This window comes from Oxyura jamaicensis, chromosome 1 (assembly GCF_011077185.1).
Source record: "Oxyura jamaicensis isolate SHBP4307 breed ruddy duck chromosome 1, BPBGC_Ojam_1.0, whole genome shotgun sequence".
NCBI lineage: Eukaryota > Metazoa > Chordata > Aves > Anseriformes > Anatidae > Oxyura > Oxyura jamaicensis.
In genome coordinates, this window is record NC_048893.1 from 193678015 (window position 1) to 193696891 (window position 18877).

General features: G+C 48.1%; 1 protein-coding gene across 1 annotated transcript; it reads left to right on the forward strand.

Annotated features, from left to right (window-relative positions):
• Nucleotides 1-2756: 2756 nt before the first annotated feature.
• On the forward strand, nt 2757-7070 carry GPR83 (G protein-coupled receptor 83). Its single transcript, XM_035328653.1, has 4 exons — nt 2757-3350; nt 3631-3756; nt 4004-4137; nt 4882-7070. The coding sequence occupies exons 1-4, from the start codon at nt 2964-2966 to the stop codon at nt 5504-5506; spliced, it is 1272 nt and encodes a 423-aa protein (XP_035184544.1). The 5' UTR covers nt 2757-2963; the 3' UTR covers nt 5507-7070.
• The last annotated feature ends 11807 nt before the right edge of the window (nt 7071-18877 follow it).

Consider the following 18877-nt stretch of genomic DNA (forward strand, 5'->3'; position numbering starts at 1 on the left):
TACTTTTTATTTTACAAGGTACTTCAGTTCACTTCACAGATGTCTTTTACAAAAAATAAATACATATTTTTATGTATCATTAAATCAGTGACATTCCTGTACAGCTACTGTTGCTCTCAGTGGATGACGGCTGGGGGTGGCAGTGCCTGGTGAAGCAGGTGCCAAGCTGTGTTCTGCTACTTCCCTGACAGCTACTACAGCCTTTTCTCTAGTAACAACTACGTGTATGTGAGCTGTGGTTCACTGACCTTGAGCAGCTTTCAGTAGAGGCTTGTGTGCAAATGCCCAAAACCGATGGAGCATCTGTTCCCACACAACGGGTGCTGCTTGTGGTGGGCCTGTGGCTGAACCAACTTCTCTAATCCCATCTTCATACGTGGGTAGCTTGTGAAGGCTGAGCCCTCTTCATCCTGCTCTTTTTGCAAAAAAAATGTAACTTATGTTTTGTTTTTGTTGTAGGCTTACAAAAGCTTTTCTACAAAAGACTGATTTGCTAGGTGAAGTATTTCAATCACATCAGGAAACTGAATACATCAGGAAACTTAATAGTTGTATAATACAGAGATTTTTTTTAGCCCATTGTGTCTTGTGGTGTGAAATTTAAGCTATTGCAATTTCTGTAGCATGTCTTTGCTTCAGAACAGTTAATGGCTTCAACCCGCACTCTGTCCTAGATCTGTCTGATCTTGAGTCTAGTGTTGTGGGTTGTTTTGGGGTTTTCATTGTTTGTAGTTTGTTTTGCAGAGACTAGGAATGTTTGGAAAGTAAATACCCCACCCTGCTGTGATCCTTCCTTACCTTCCCAGAAACATAGAAAATAAAGCAGTAGCTACATTGGTAAATGTTGCACAGAATCCCAGAATCATCTAGGTTGGAAGAGATGCCCAAGATCACCGAGTCCAACCTCTGACCTAACACTAACAAGTCGTCCACTAAACCATATCACTAAGCTCTACATCTAAATGTCTTTTAAATACCACCAGTTTGTTACTTGTGGATTGAGTTGGAAGAGTTCTGAGGATGTTCATGCCGTAGCATGTTTTGCTTTGAAGGTTTTTAACAATTTCAGGAGTCAAAAAGCCATATAAAAGAAGCAAGCACGTAAACACAGAGTTATATTAAGATTTTCCTTTTAGAAAGAGGCACGAGTTCTGGAGGGATGAAGGTTTTGGTCTACCCTAACACATCCCTTGACATACTGACAGCCAGTTATCCTTCCGAAGTTACTAGACAAAGCAGACGAGCTCCTGAGTAGGTCTTGATAGGTAGGTCGTTAGGAATGGGAATGGCTGCCAGCCTGCTGCTCTGTACCTCCAGTCTGCCTTCTGCTTAGTAAAGGAAAGCATTGCAGGTGATGCTATCAACCTGTAATCATCTGGTGAATATGCAAATTACTTAAATGAGCCTTAGCTCTGAGAAAACAGCTGTACCTGCATTCAAAAAACAATAAATAAAAATTAGCTTGAGAACTAGAAAAAATACCTGAGGCAGAACAGGCTGCTTGAGCAAAGGTGGAAGCCAGCCGTGTTGCTCTATCCATAAGGCTACAGAGGGAAGAGAGAGCAGCAGGGAGAAATTAAGATTGCAGGGAAATCTCTCACGCTACTTGTTTGTGGGCAGGGGGAGCGCTGGGCAGTACTGCGTGCTTTGGGATAGGAAACGTATCCGCAGAAGGAAACTGAGCTATTCCTCAGAAGACCTTAGTCCTCGTGCAGAGGCCAGTAGCAGTGAAAAGGAGGGGATCTCCTGGAGCAGCCCTCAAGAAGAAGAGGAGTGCATGCCACCTGGCTTTCTGTTCAAAGTCCGAAACCCTTCAGGATACTGCCCTGTCCCACTCTCAGCTGCTTTCAAAGACCTTTGTGTCGCATTGTGAGGGAATTTGTGTTTTCCTGGCAGCATCAGATCGAGGCGCATTTAGCTGGCCACCACCTTCAGCACTCTGCTGCCAGCTGGGTATGCCTGGATGGGACAAGTATGGAAAGAGCTCCTGGACAGCTTTTTGGAAGTGACTGATGCTGGCAGCAGCTTGCAGGAGAGCTCTGTGGATGGGACGTGGCACCTGCCCAGCTGCATTGGCCTCCTGAGGGGTGGTAAGGATAAAAACCACCTGAATTAGGTCACTGTGGGATCCTGGGCTGTGAATGAATGGCTAAATAAAGCCTCATACGTACAAAACCTGCTCTGGCTGGGGTTAGTTGGCACCACCCAAGCAGATCTGACCCCAGCCCTCCTGTTCCAGCGTGCCAGCTGTGGCAGGGCAGGTTTGTAATCCCTGAAGCCTTAAGCCAGGGAAAATTGAGAGCAGTGGGGCAGCACCTTGCACACGTGTATTTTCACCGGCATGGTTGTGCATGCTTCTCTGTGGTGGTCAGGGCTTACTCCTTTGGCCAAGAGGAAATCCCTGCCAAGGGATCTGAATATTTCCCCCTGAGGGGAAAAAAGCCTTTGGAGAAATGCTGTGAGTGCAGTAAAGGCAGCGTACATACACTGATTTTCTATGTTCTGTGCTGGTTTGTGGCTGTGACGCAGGCTGAAACTCGCCTGTCGGTCCTTTAAAGCTGAACTTCACTTTGAAACGAGTCCTGGAAGACAGCACGGCTGCTGCGCACGTCGCTGCTCATAAACAACACCGGATTAGCACGAGTGGAGCTGCCAGTAGAGAAAAAGAATGCTGAGGACCGAAGGTGTTGCCTTTCATGCAGTGCAGGCGCGATCGTCTTGGAGTAACGCCCGGGGGGGTGTAATCGCATGGAAAAGCAGCGCGTCAGAGCCGGAGCGATGCTACGCAGCCCGGTGGGCAGGCATGCCGGCTGCGAGCTTGTGTAAGAGCACGGAGCCTGCCGGAGCAGCAAAAGTAGCGAGGAGTGAGTGGGAGAGGAGCCCCGGTGCATGGCGAGCCTCCCTGCCCCAGCACGAGCTGCAAACGGGGCAGTTCCCAGGCAGCACGCAGCGTCTCCTCAGGGATGTTGTCCCTTTTCATCTGTTTCTCCCTCCCCTACTTCATTAATGCCTTCACGACCTCGGGAAAGTTGCCCCTCAACAGAAGCCTTGAGGAGTCTCTGGGAATCCCGACCGCCTCGGGTTCGTTTTCCTGGGATAACGACACGCTGGCGGGTTGGCAGACCTTCGTGGGCAGGAGCCGGCACAGGGCAGACTCGCAGCACGTGGCGGCGAAAGCCCTGCTCGTCACGGCGTACTCCGTCATCATCGTCATCTCCCTCTTCGGCAACGTCCTCGTCTGCCACGTCGGTGTCAAGAGCAGACGCCTGCGGTCCGCCACCAGCTTGTTCATCGTCAATTTGGCCGTGGCCGACATCATGATCATGCTTCTCAACACGCCTTTCACGCTGGTAAGGTGGGGGCAGAGGCTTCCCTCTGGTCCTTCTCCGGGGGAGGGATGCGGCAGCAGCGGGGACAGGAGGCAGCTGGAGCGATTGTCATCGCTTCAGTAGCTTCAGTAATCTGAAAATTACCTGAGGTGGAAAGAACCTGCTGGTTTTAAAGCATCTTTTGCACAGCAGAAGTCATTCTGTGCCAGAGGTGGTTTGGTGGCTCAGATATATGTATATCATATATGTATATGTAAGCGTGTGGGGGTGTGCGCGACTGCTAATGGCATTCTGGTTCCAGGCTCGCTTTGTGAACAGTACCTGGATATTCGGGAAGGGGATGTGCCACGTCAGTCGGTTTGCCCAGTACTGCTCCCTCCACGTCTCTGCCTTGACCCTCACAGCCATTGCCGTGGACAGGCACCAGGTGAGAGCCCGCTCAGGCAGGTGGACGGAAAGGGTGGGACCAGGATCTGCCTTTGCCCATTTCAGTGAAAATTGTTTCAGGCTTTCACACACAGCTTGCAGTCAGTGGGAGCTGGGTGAGGACAGCACAGTTTGCATGCTAAATTTCCCTGTCTAGTAATAGACATCAGGCTGGAAGTTAATATGGAAAAATGATACAATTATTCCTTGAAATGCCGTAAGCCTGAATATTGGTTTATTTCGAACAGGTTATCATGCACCCTCTGAAGCCTCGCATATCTACTGCAAAAGGTGTTATCTACATCGCCGTAATTTGGGTCATGGCGGCTTGTTTTTCCCTCCCACACGCCATCTACCAAAAACTCTTTACTTTTGAATACAGGTAAGGATGTTCTTTGCTTTTCCTCTGAAGTCTCGTTAAATGCCCAGTTCCCAGTGGCATCTTCTACTAAAAGCTCTGAGCTCATGTTGAAGTCACCCAGGTACAGATCTGGTCTGTAATTTACATCAGTTTCCTTTTGCAGTGGCTCTTCTCATTTTTATACATATATTTTAATCTCCGTTCTGCCCCACTAATCCTATAAAATAGGGTACAAAGGTAGAGGATCTGGCCTGGACGTTCTGTTTCTCTACATTGGCATTTTACATGATGTACCAATCTGTTTGGGCAGACCAGGAATGAGGGAAAACTTAACGGGTTTTCATCAACTCCTGAGCCCTGGGAAAGGGACAGCCTCGGCTGCTTGTAAAATGCCGTTGTGAGCAGAGGTATTTGTAAAGTGGTTTAAGCAGTCCTTTATGTGAGCAGTGTCTGCGTTTCTGTTCACCACAGGACAGAGCTTCAGTGCAGCTGGAAATCTTGTAATTAATGAAATTCATTAAATTACCATAATGTCATGGATGCCCGTGAGTAATTACCACCGCGCTGCTCGCCGGCTGCACCATGGCTCAAATCCTTGGACAACAGAGCTCTGCTTAGCACTGACAAATGTGCATAAGTGAAGGGCATGCCCGCAGGTTCTGCGGCGTTAGCCTTCTCCCTCCTAGCTCCTTGTTTTTGGGGTACTTCTCCTGCTGTTCCTGGATCTGTGCACTCATCCCCTGCCCTGTATTTTCCTCCTTGCAGTGAGGAAGTTACCCGGTGCCTGTGTCTCCCGGATTTCCCTGAGCCAGCTGACCTCTTTTGGAAGTACCTCGACCTGACCACCTTCATTTTGCTCTACGTCCTGCCCCTGGTGATCATCTCAGCTGCCTACGTGACGGTGGCCAAGAAGCTCTGGCTGCGCAACGCCATCGGGGATGTCACCACCGAGCAGTACTTCGCCCTTCGCAGGAAGAACAAGAAGACAATAAAGATGCTGATGCTCGTCGTCATCCTCTTTGCAGTCTGCTGGTTTCCCTTAAACTGCTACGTCGTCCTCCTCTCCAGCCAGACCATCCGCACCAACAACGCCCTCTACTTCGCCTTTCACTGGCTTGCGATGAGCAGCACCTGCTACAACCCGTTCATCTACTGCTGGCTCAACGACAGTTTCCGATCAGAGCTGAAGGCTTTGCTCAACATCTGCAGAAAACCTCCTGGCCCCGCAGAACAGAGGCTTCCCTCCACTCTCCCTTCCTACCAGCTGGCTTGGCCAGAAAACGGCACCTTCAAGAGGCTGCAGGCCTCTCATGTCCTGCCCTCGGCCTCCAACCTCCCATCAGGAAAGACAGACATCTCTGCAGTTGAGCCGATAGTAGCCGTGAGCTAAACGGTGGCCCTGGGGCGCCGAGAAGGACCTCACTTAATTTTGGCTGGAGCTAGGAAGGTGGGAAGATGTGGGGCCCTGGCCTGCATGCTGGCCGTGGCAGCACCAAGCCTGGCTGTGCAGGAGGCAGTGTGAAAGGGCTGCATCTCCAGTGCTGGCTGACGGTAATAATATGGAGCCCTGGAAGGGAAGGAAGGAAACTCTTGCCAGGAAGGAGCTCTCTTTGTGTCCTGGTCATGTTGACTTTGGATCTGGTGGCAGAGAGGGATTCTCTGCATGTACACCGCTGTTACCTGCATGACTGAGTCTTTTTACTGCTGGGGTGGTGTGTGTATTTTGCTGGTATTTAAATGCTAAAGCAACAGCCTGATCACAAAGAGCCTCCCTCCCCCTTAGTCTCTTGGTAGCACGGCAGAAATGGCAGATGCAGACCTGTAGGCCGCTGGCTTAAATCCAGCACACTTGGGTGGGAGACATCTCTTCCTACAGGGTCAAGGGTCGAGGTCTGCTCAGTATGAGTAAAAAAAAATACATCTTTAAAATCAATTTTTTTGTGGAAATACCTTCCAAGAGGTGGAGGGCTAGACAGCCACTGAAAATTAGAGTGGTCTTTTATATCCCAGGCGCTTTTTCTAAGGTAGCACTGGAGAAAAATCGATGCTTATTCTTTGGGTAAGTAGATGGCAAACACCAACTGTTAGCTCTGCATCTGTTGCCAGTGCTAAATCACACAGAATTTTACCTTCATAAAATAGTCATGAAAATTCATAAAACTTTTCTTCAAATAGAGAACTAAAACCTTAAAAAAAAAAAAAAACAAAAAAAACACCAAACATTGAGAGCCATGGATTTACCATCCACAGAGCATCGATGAGTACTCTCTTAATCTGAGTTGGGATTAGGACCTTACTTGGGATCAGAGCATCTCTGCGTTGTTCTCAAGTGGTAGCTAAAGGATCCCACAGTTTGACTTTTTAATTCATCTTTGAATGTTGCTCTCTTATCCTGTAAAGCACCTGGGGACTTCTTAGCTCAGACATTTGGGACATTTTATCTTAGCTCAGACATTAGCTCTTCGGAATCAGATCATAAATAAACTGCTTTGATGATATCTGTGATAGAAAGTAATAAAAGAAGAACATTTCTTGGCGAGATGTCCCCTGGTCAATGCACAATTTTAGTGCATTTAAAGATGAGTGAGATGTGTTCTTCATGGGATGACTGTTAAGAAATTGATGTGACTTCAGCTGTCTGGAGTATTTTGCAGAACTTAGTGTTCTTAACAGAAAAATATCTGGTTCTGAATGAGAAAAAAAAAAAAAAGGGGAGGGTGGGGGGCATTCCCATTCCAAAAGCTGTACCTTGTATTATACAGGGAACCAATAACTTTTCCTGTGCTGTGGAAATTAGCTTGAATGTCACACCAGGGTGCCACATTCCACATTCAGCTTGCAGCAGCCAGTAGAGAAGTGAGAAAAATCTTCTTTTTATAAATGGGAAGAAAAATAATAAGGGAGAAAAAAAAAACTCTTTTTCCTAATGTCCTGTAATAAAGTTATTCTGAAATCATTTTAAGTCTTGTGCAGGTTTTTTTCACCTGAGCACGTAAGGAGACTGCCATGCGTGCCCCACCTTGCAGCCAGCCTGTCCCTGCATGCCTCACTTCTCCATGTCCCCCTGCTTTTCCTTTCACAAGGCGGTATTAGTCTCCTGCTTTTAATCCAATGTTATTTTCCTACCCTTTATCAAGGCCCCATGAATCAGAGTGCTTTTTGTCACTGATGGGCAAAATCGAAGTTTTCTCTTGCCTGCTTTGAGCCCTTAGGCCAAGTCCCATCCACTCCACCAGTGCCTGCAATGTGAGGTCCCGGCTGTGCAGGGCCCCTCGGCCACACTTCCCGGTCTAGGGAGAGCATCTCCCCTCTGTTTTCCAGCACACAAACCTCTCGGATTGCTGGCTGCCTGAAAATCTGATAGTATGCACTTGAAAGGGAGAAGAAGTGATATTTTCAAAATGGATGTAACCTCAGCCATGTTCTGCAAGTCAGACCCCTTCCCTGATCACAGTGCTTCGGCTGTGAGAGACAGAATCCACACAAAGGTCTTTTCATTAAACAATAATTTATAAAATTCCACAGAATCAAGGGCGACCTTTCGCAAAGCACGCACACCTCTGACTTGGAGCACCTATTTTTATACGCAGCTAACTTGTGAAACTCTCTCTGGCTGCTCTCTCTCTGGCTGCTTCTGGTTGATTATTTTAGCTGCCTAACTTACCTCTATTGACCCTGAGCATTACAGAGGACCAGTGGGAGTGTGGATACCAAATCCCACGTTTCTGTACATCTACATTTTTATGGGTGTGTTTTAATATGTTAATGACCCTTAATTAACAAAAGGTTACCATGGGTCAGTCTGGAATCTCCCTTCAGCTGTTCTCCTTGTTTTCTAACTTGCATCCCTTATCTCCCTTGCTTCTGCTAGCTTGAGGCTACCAGTCTCCCTGTTTTCTTCAGGGTTTCCTTCTTTTCTGCAGCTTAAGACTACAATGGGACACTGCAGAGCCTAAACCTGGAGAGACAAGCACATCTCAGTGCCCTGCTGCAGAGGGACGTGCTGCCATGGCAGCTCCTGCGCCTTCTGTCACCGTGTCTGGTGTGTGGGCCTGGCTCCTGATGGGCAGCTGGCAGCTCCTCCTGAGGGAGCTTTTGCTGCGAGAGGGGTTGCAGGTTAGTAGTCTTCATTGTTTAGCGGGTGATGTTAGTAACAGGGTGATGGTTGGACCAGATGATCTTGGAGCTCTCTTCCAACCTTTATGATTCTATGATCAGGGCCGATGAACAGGCCAGCAGCAGAGGTGAGCTTCAAGTGGTGCTCTGCCCACCCAGTGCTTCAATACAACTTTGCCAAGCCTGAACTATCTGGACCGAGCTATGATTTATAACAGAGTACTTTTCTTCCCTGTCAGTAAATGTCATGGTGTTGTTTTCAAGCACATCCACATGTTGGATTTTGCAGGCATATCCTTGTAGCTTAGCCTTGTGTGGGACCAGGGCTTGTGGTCCAATCTCAGTAACATGCTTTCTTAAGGTGAAGGTAAACTTTCAGTATCTTAAAATTCACCTTTTGTAGATGTAGTTAACACCTGTGAACATCTGCACATGTAGAAGCTTGCCCTAACTCCAGCAGCCACGTCCTCCAATGCCCAACATGTAGCTCCAGGTGGCTCTGAGCTTGGCTCCTGCAGTTACAGCTCAGATCCCAAGAGGAAAACCTTCCTCCGCCAGCTTCTGGTCGTGCCCTGCCAGACTGGGGCTCAGAGAGGCTGTAAGAAGTGCTGAAACTGGTGTAGCTACAAAGGCTTGGAGGGATGGACCTGGTAAAAAGAAAGAGCAATGAGCTTTAATGGCCAGTGAACCTGAACAGCCTGATCTAGGCCTGAACTGGTGCTCAGCATCCAGCAGAGGAACGAGTTTATGGGAGAACAGGACAGAAGCAGGCAGGACGACTACAAGCTTATGGCTAAAGCTCTAGAAATGGTGCCCTTCAAAACTGTACGTAATACACGGTGCTACAATGTGCTCTGCGTGCCACAGGGTAATTTCTGATGAGCATGTCCTAATCAGCTCTTCTTCATTTCCTTCATATCTGATTTGGGATCCTGGATGAACATTGTGCATTCACTGGTGCTGCTGAAAACAGCAGGGGTTGTGTTCTGAGCAGGCAAAGTGCAGCAGGGTGCAAAGTATTCCTAAAACATCACGTCCTGGGCAATTTAAATTGGGCATCCAGGCTTCATGGCTATTTTTTCACCTGGCCTCAGCTCTGTTGCAGATCAGGGGGTTATTCTAAGGTGACAAAAGTGACTGGTGCTTACACAGCATTCAGGTGCCTTTTGGGTTAGTGTGAAGGGACAGTCTGAGCGATAAGATCTATGTGTATGCACAGCATGGAGAGTCTTTCATTTTCTCCTTTGTTTATGTTTGCCTGCTGCAGCTATGCTTTTTCTGCTACATTCTGATTTTTGTCAACATGCAGTTCTTTGAAGGCATCGCAGATGTGGTTTGGTAGCTGCACTTTGCAAGACAGGCAAGAACAAGCCTGGGAGGAGATTTTGGTGAGAGAAAGGGTTGGTTGCTCTGGAGCATGGTGAGAATCACACTCTCAGGAGGCTCTTCTTTTCCCCTGGGAATGTAAAACATCAGAGCATAGAGTGAGGTCATTTCACTTTATCTGACTTGCAAATTTCTTTTTTCCCAACCCCACCGACATACCCACGTGCTCAGCAGCACCAAGAGCTGTGTCCAGGTGGCCTGGCTCACCCCTGTGTGACACAGAGCTCAAGGGATGCTGGATTCCCACTCCTCACTATGCCTCTTGGGTTCCTTTTGGCTTCCAATGAACTAGATTTCAGACAGGTGTTTTTTAATCTTTAGGAATCAACAGTTATTACTGCTACCTTTTCCCTAGTTACCTTGTCTACAGCTGCTTCCATAAATCTTAGGCAAGGTCACTGCCTGCTGGCATTGTTCCCTCGTTTTCATTTCTTTATAGCTGCAGGCTGCACTGCTGTCAGGGTGAAGGCACAGGAAAGGTACATGTGATGAGCTGTCACCCTGTGGCTGTCCTCCTGCGGCCATCAGACCCCAGGTCATCTGCTGCCAGCTCATCTGTGCTGGGATCATATCAGAGCACGGCCCTCTGGCCCCAAGGTAAACCATAGGATCCCCAGAGCTCACTGGTCTGACCGCTGTCAGTCCTGTCCTTGGTTATCGATAGAGGTCTTTCTTTTAACCCTGGCTCTGTCCTTTCCTCTGGAGCTTTCACACATGTGTTTCCATTCCCACATCATCCATCTCCATCCCAGTATTTGCATTACAAATCTCTACCGCCTCTCATCGCCAAAGTTGTTTGAAGTTGCACAGTGCCAGCACCCAGGCCGTGTACGTGGCTGACCATGCCCCATCAAGCCTTGTAAAAGTCCCCAAGGAAAGCCCTCTGCCCCTGGCACACACTGCCCATGGCAGAGGGCACCTACTGGGCAATAAGGTGCACACAGGCATGGGGCTGGCTGCAGGAGGAGCACACAGCCCAACTGCAGGAGTTCTGTAGAAAAACAAAACACGATCTTGTAATTAGAGAATGCATCATCTGCCCTACGGATAAGGGAGCTTGATTAAGGTCACATTAATGCTGGCGTCTCCAAAACTTTGAGTGGTTGGCTCTGTGGTTTTCATGGTTTTAACAGAGTGCTGTGATATTTGTATTCAAAAGTGAAATTATTTTTATTAACAATACAGTTTTAATCTTTTTTTTTGCTTTCCTTGAAAAATATTGTAGGACAGCTGGCCTATGAAAATTAACTTACAAGTTCTATGAATTCATGAATTTTAATTCTCTGTTTCTAACAATATTCTATTAATTTCCTCCACAAAGAATTAGACAGAGACCTTGAAAGGGAACAAAGATGATGCCAGGCTGTGTCTGGCAGCTTGTGCTATTCTGAGCGGCACTTAGGGGAGAACAAATCCTTGAAGCCTTTCTTGCACTTGTTGATGTCAGATGAGGTTTTTCCCTTTCAGCTTTCATTCTCTTCCTCCCCCTGTCCCTCTCTCCCTTTGTGCTTCCTTCCATAATCACAGAATCACAGAACTGTAGGGGTTGGAAGGGACCTCGAAAGATCATGGGGTCCAACCCCCCTGCCAAAGCAGGTTCCTCAGAGCAGGCTGCCCAGGTAGGTGTCCAGACGGGCCTTGATTATCTCCAGAGGAGGAGACTCCACAACCTCTCTAGGCACTGTTCCAGTGCTCTGTCACTCTCACCGTGAAGAAGTTCTTTCTCATGTCGGTGCAGAACTTCCTGTGTTCTATTTTGCCCCTGGTCCTGTCCCCACAAACCACTGAGAAGAGGTTGGCTACATCATTCTGTCTCCCACCCCTCGGATATTTGTACACATAAGGCAATAAAGAGGAATGTCTGCTGGATGGGAAGGGATTTCAAGGCAAAGTCTACCTGAATCCTTTGCACTGAGAAAAGACAGAGCATGTCTTGGATTGCTGCTTGTCCAGCCTGTTTTAAAAAAAGTCTGCTGAAAGGAGTTCCACATCCATCCTGGTACAGATGAGAGGTGCATCAGCACCATGGTGTCACGACTCCAGATGATAGAAAAATAATTGAAGGGCTATGCCACTGCTGAAACCATGGCATCTGAGAAGTTCTTGTGTCCCATTAATGCTCCTCTGCTCCATCCCTGCCTCCACCTAAAGCCAGCAGCAGTGCTGTGAAGGTAGCACATCCCTCATGCCAAGGCTTTCCACATTTGTGGTTAAGCTTTTTCTAGGCATTTAAGCCAACTTCACACTTTTGCACATGAAGTTGATGTCTTCTTTTTCATGTTCTTTTAGAAGAGTAGTCTCACTAGTTTTATTTAGAGAAGACTTTTCTCATTTCTTCCCCTCTCTTCTACAAAAATCAGAGTTCTTCCATCTTTCCCTTGCAGGTATCATTTTCCAAGCCTCTCACTTTGTGCACACATTTTTCCTGAAACCTGATGCCTGAAACAGACCATTCCAGGTACTCCACAGCCCCTTCCAAGTAGGACAGGAAAGCCATCTCCCATGCCTCGCATCTGGCGTTCCTATTACGACATTCCAGAGGGATGGGGAAGTTGGGTTTTTGTTATTGCAGAAGCGTCACAGTGACAATTTGGTGAGTTTAAATCTCAGTATTTTTTTTTTCCTAAACTCCTAACACCTAGCTGATTATTCCTGGTTTGATTTCTCCCTCATAAGTGTAGTTGTTTTGCATTCAGCTTTATTTAATTTCACCTAGTTGGGTTCAGGTCACTTCTCAAATGAGTAGTGCTCAGTAGGACGCCATCCGCTGCAGTACTGAACAGAGGAAGCCTGCAGGGCCCCATTTACAATGTCTTTCTATCAAATACATGAACTCAAACCTTCTCCAGACTCTTCATCACAGTGTTTGACATGCACTTACAATAGTCCCATGGGAAGCAGGCCAGTTCATCCTCAAAGTCTTTAGCAGCAGAGCACAAGCTGCAATCTGACATTGCCGTGCTCAGCGGGGAGAATGCACAGCTTGTTTTATTCCACTGTGTGGGTTTCTTTGTGACAAAGAAATTTCTGTTGCAGACAAATTAATGACAAGGACCAGCTCCTCTCTGGATATAAATGGAAGGGGTTTGCTTCACATATGCTTTGCTATTCTGGCCATAATTAGCAATAAACCAGGATGAGAAACTATGGTACAACCATGCTGGAGTGTTGGAGGCTTGGAGAAATTGCAACATAGATTCAGATATTTTTTAAATTTTTTTATTTTTTTAATTTCAAAAATCAGCTCTGGGCTCAGTAACAGAGGAGAAACTAAACATAAAACTACCATGTGCTGTTTTCCAACAGCAGTGTATTACATCTCATGATGCCTAAGTGGTAATATTAATGCTTCATGGACAAAAGTCAATCTTATCCAAAGCAAAGCAACAGATGGCTGAAGAACTGTAGTTGCCAGAGGCAGGGATATTTTGGGAGTACAGGCAAAACTGACACTGCAGAGCATACACAAAGTCTTGCGCTGTAATATACACAGGGACACCAAAACTCCTTGAAGCACCCTGAGACTATCAGCTAAGGAAAAGATTGCACATTTCTCCTTCATGACTTGAATCTCAGCTTCTGTTGGCACCCTCTCTGATTACAGGGCTGCCCACCCGTTCTCCTGTCACCATGGGATGACTATGTTCCCCTCTCCATTGTTGGGAATGAGAAGAGGGCAGCTAAAAATATAGTAATTTCCTGGAACTTCAGGAACATTGATGCTATTATCTCATGGGCATTTTCTGAGGGTATCAAGTGCCATCCCCAGTTCCACTGCTCTTACAGAAAAAAATAGCAGGAGCTTCCTGAGACCTGAAAATCACAGTTTGATGGGTAGAACCCCCCTGATTTCCTTAGTGAGTGTATTTACCCAGCTACTGCTAGCTAATAAAAATGAGACTTTTATGTCTGGATCTCCAAGCACTTCACAAAGGTTGATCCTCTTGTTTACATTTCTGTACCACAGAGAGAGCATTTACTCACCCCCATCATCCAATTGTCCAGGGAGGTGGTGGAGTCACCGTCCCTGGGGGTGTTAAAGGAAAGGTTGGACGTGGTGCTTAGGGACATGGTTTAGTAGGTGACATTGGTGGTAGGGGGGTAGTTGGACCAGATGATCTTGGAGGTGTTTTCCAACCCTAATGTTTCTATGATTCTATGTTACACTGATCAGAGGCTACAGCCTGAGTTGGAAAAGTTCATGTGGAGCATGTGGAACAAGGTAGATAAGGCTGCAATTCGCAAGGTCCTGCAGTTTTGCCACCTAATCTAACCCATGAAAGTGGCCTAAAAGAAAGCTGGAGAGAGACTCTGTCAGGGAGTGTAGTGATGGAACAAGGACTAATAGCTTTAAACAAATGGAGGGGAGATTTAGATTAGATGAGATGCGAGGAAGGAATTCTTCACTCAGAGCACAAAGCGCACATGGGAATTAGGGCTGAAGACGCACCTTGCTTCTGTTCTTTTCCATAAAGAATAGAATGAAATTACGTAAAAAACAGCATTAAAAATAAACCCAGGGCACAGGATGGGAGGCACAGGGCAGTCCCTGTGGCCAAGGGGCAGCCTTTCTCTCTGGCAAGCCAAATGGCCCGGGGGAGCCAGCCCCAGCAAAGGGGCCCTCAGCCCCCCCAGCCCTCCTTCTGCCACGTGAGGGCATCTCCCAGGCCGCTCCTAACACAGCCGCTTTTGGCCACGCGTGGGCCACTCCATCACAGAGGCTTGCTGAGGTCACAGCGGCCACCACTGCCCCACCTTTGCTCCAGGCCCTATAGAACAGGACCCCTGCAGCTGGCCCACCACTCACTGAGCTTTTGGGCACTCTGACAGCCAACTTGTGTGGCAGGAAGAAGAGCCGAAGCAGCAAGGCGAGTGGCAGGCCTACTTGGTGTGAGAGGACAGCAATGCAGTCTAAGGAAGCACCGAGAAGGAGTGCACCTAACAAGGAGACGTGCTGTGGGCAGAGGGATCGTGCCTGCAGCACAACAGACACCAGTGCCTGAGGGACCTCTGGCGCGCAGCCCAGAGACACATACAGGCGGTACCTGAAGCAGGAGCTTCAAGCAGACAGCCATGGGGAGCAGAGGCATGCCCATAATCTGGAACGCAGTGTGGGACCCAGCTGTGGCCGGAAAACCAACGGCAGTGTTGGACCCACAAACAAAAATCAACTGGACAGTGGCATGGGACCGAGGCGTGCAACTGGACAACCCCCTGGTGTGGCATCCTGGCCTGAAAACATGCTGGATGGAAGGCATCCCATTTGGGCAGTCCCAGGCAAGGACTGGCTTGTCCTTCTGCCAAACACCATGGGGCCCATGGAGGTGGATCCACCAGCAGATGTGGAGGAACCAATGGAAGTGGACCCACCTTGGCCAGATCAGACCTGCGGGTTCCCCAGCATGTCTTTGCTCTCTGCCATCAGGGCGCACCAACAGCATCGCAGCAGGGCCCGGCGAGCTCCCTACTCATCGTCAGTCAGGCTCCATCCCAAGCATTAGCTTGGAGCCAGCAAACACCAGGGAAATCCTGCAGGCTTACCTGCAGGATGTCCCGGCAATAAAGAACTCTGTTTCCGATTCTCAGGGGTTGTGTGAGTGCTTCTTTCCCATCGCCAGCCCTTGTGCAAGAGGTGACATCCCTTCTGCACAGAGCCTTGAGGAAGAGCAAAAGAGAGGACCCAGCTTCCTTCAGACTGCTGCTCTGGGGTGAGAGGAGGAGTCCCCGGGGTCCACCATGCACCTTTAACATTTGTGAAAATAGACTGAGGGGTGAAAATAGAAGTGTGTAAGTGACTATAGGTGGCTAATTTCTTATATTAGGAGTGAGTTTCTATATCTGAGTAATTGGCAATGACAGACATGGAGAAGGCTGAGGTACTCAACAACTTCTTTGCCTTTGTCTGCACTGGTAGATGGGCTTCCCAAGTCTTTAATTTCCCTGAACCCGTAGGTGGAAGCTGGGGGATCAAAGTCCCACCCACTGTAAGTGAAGAGCAGGTTCAAGACTACTTGATGAATTTAAACAGGTACAAGTCTATGGAGTCTGTTGACATGAATCCCAGGATCCTGAGGGAACTAGTTGATGTAGTTGCCAAGCCTCTCTCCATCATAGCTGAAAATTGTTGGCAGTCAGGCGATGTCACTGGTGAGTGGAAAAAGGGAAACATCATGCCCCTACTCTTCAACAAGTAAAACAAAGAATTGAACAAAGAGCATTGCTGTCCAACAATTAAAACAATTGGGAGACATTTCTTCTCAGAAAGAGTAGTTGGGCATTGGAGCGAGTTGCCCAGGGAGGCGGTCAAGTCACCGTGCCTGGGGGTGTTCAAGGAAATCATAGGATCATAGAATATCCTGAGTTGGAAGGGACCCACAAAGATCATCGAGTCCAACTCCTGGCACCACACAAGTCTACCCCAAAATTCAGACCATGTGACTAAGTGCACAGTCCAAACTCTTCTTGAATTCTGACAGGCTTGGTGCCATGGCTGTGTCCCTGGGGAGCCTGTTCGATTGCGCTACAACCCTCTCACTGAAGAATCTCTTCCTGATAGCCAGCCTGAACCTCCCCTGCCTCTGCTTGACACCATTCCCTCGGGTCCTGTCGCTGGTCACTAAAGAGAATAGGTCGGTGCCTGCCTCTCCACTCCCCCTCGTGAGGCAGCTGTAGGCCATGATGATGTCTCCCCTCAGCCAAGAAAAGGTTGGACCTGGTGCTTAGGGACATCATTTAGTGGGTGACATTGGTAGTAGGGTGATGGTTGGACCAGATGATCTCGAAGGTCTTTTCCAACCTTAATGTTTCTATGATTCTATGATTGTCGAGAGTCTGCAACATTAGCATACTGAAACTCCAAGATGTTTTTGATGTAGTTTGGATAGACCATGATTAACACAGTCTGGCTATGTCCTTCATAAATGTCATCAACAGACCACAGTGCGATAGCCTGACATCTTTGCCAGCTAAGAACTGGCATTTTGTGAAAGCAGCTTATTCCGAGTTGCAGGCTGCCTTTGTGCAGTGAAGTTATTGAGATGGGCTCACACTGAGATCAGCATCAGCTGAACAAAGCTGTACAGCTCCTAGACATGAGTAGATATATCTGCATGGCACTGAGCCACAACCCATGCCTGGACTTTCCAGATGAGTTTCAGCTCTGCTTTCTGTACTCATTTGTGTGCTTCAAGCACAGCACTGACATGGCTATGGACAGGTATTCCCACGGCCATTAGGCTGCAGTGGACTTAGAAGAAGCAACAAGCTCCTACTGCAAGCTGATGGCTAGAATAAATGTGTTCCCAGAGCCTCAGAAATGTCTGATACCTCTAATTAGACCAACCTGGAAACTGTCTCTGGACACACAGATAAAGCCTTAGAAGAGCAGTTCCCCAGGAGACTGTCTGTTATTCAGGGCTGACTTATTCATAAACCTCTTGAGTGCCGGTGAGCGCAGCCAGCTCCACTGCTGACGCAGTCTGCCAGCCTTGTAGCAAAGCCACCAAGCTGTAGCGGTTTGCGCCAGCCGAGGCACAGCCACGCTGTAACAGCGCTCAGAGGCTTGGCTGGGAAAACTTGTCACAGCCTGGGACAGCTGGTACCTTCCCAAAGCCCCTGTGCCTTGTACATCATGACTCACAGTGTCACAGGATGGTTGAGGTCAGAAGGGACCTCTGGGTCCATCTGGTCCTACCCCTGCTCATGCAGGGCCACCCAGAGCAGCTTGTCCAGGACCATGTCCAGATGGCTTTGGAAGACCTCCAAAGAGTGAGACCTTCAAAAGCTGTCTGGACTTGGTCCAAGACAACTCAGCGTTTACTCTCTTGTAGCTTTCTCTCTTATTTCCCCATATTTCTTTTACCACTGATTTGGGATGAAGACAGGGTTCTGCCCCACATTCCCTGTCCCCCGTTGCCCTGACGTTGAAGCCCAGCAGAAGGCAGCTCCTGCTCCTTCTGGGGAGGTGAGACTTTGGCTCTGCTCCTCCAGATGCCCACACTTAGACCCTGTTGACTTCTGTGTTGCATTTTATGCTATAGTGTAGGACAGCAAAAAGTTCTCTAAGCTAAACCAACAGGTCTGTAGAGTTTGGATTTCAGGCTGTGGGTTGCAGCATCCCCTTGTTTTGTTCACTCGCGTATGCCAGTCACTTCACTGTTAGATCCTTACTTGTGCTACTGCTCTGCTTTAAGCACCTTGGATAACACAAAGATTCAATTCATATCACCACTTCTTCAAGAGATTTGACACATTCTCTGGAGCCTGAGCCAGATGCTCTGAAGCCTTTGGTTTTAGAGAGAGCAGGTTTGCATTGTCACTAGAGAAACCAGAACCAGGAAGATTCCTTGGTCCACCATTTCTCCCGGAAAATGTGTCCTCCACAGCCTGTCCTCTTGGTTTGCAGGCTTGAAGGGCTTTCTGTGAGTCATGGATAGAGTAAACCTCCCAGCTTCTGCCTGAGGCTCAAAGCATTTTGATGATCCTCAGAGAGGCCAGAATGAATTTGGTCATCACCACAATGCCCTGACCAGGAGAAAAACTGTCTTTATAATATCATAGAATAAAATAATAGAATCATTAAGGTTGGAAAAGACCTCTACTATCATCAAGTCCAGTGCTAAACCATGTTCTTTAGTGCCACCTCCACAGGTCTCTTAAATACCTCCAGGGATGGGAACTCCACCTCCTTCCTGGGCAGCCCATTCCAATGCCTAACAACTTTTTTCATGAAGAAATTCCTTCTGACATCCAGTCTAAACTTCCCCTGGTGCAACCTGATGCTGTTTCCTCACTTTTTGTCACTTGTCACCTGAGAGAAGAGACTGACACCCTCGTCACTGCAACCTCCTTTCAGGTACCTGTAGAGAGCAATGAGGTCTCCCCTGAGCCTCCTCTTCTCCAGACTGAACATCCCCAGTTCCCTCAGCTGCTCCTCACAGGACTTGTGCTCCAGGCCCTTCACCAGCTTTGTAGCCCTGCTCTGGACATGCTCCATGGCCTCGATGTCCTCCTTGTGGTGAGGGACCCAAAGCTGAACACAGCACTCAAGGTGTGGCCTCACCAGTGCTGTGTATACAGAGGGATCATCACCTCCCTAGCCCTGCTGGCTGCACTAGTTCTGTTTTATCTACCAAACAAACACACAGACATTTTTACTTCCTTCAGATCAGTCTGTCAGCCACCTCTTAGGTGTCTCTTCTCTGCAGGCTGTATTTTGCATGCAGCGCCATCCAGGATGACATAGGTTTATCCATCCAGC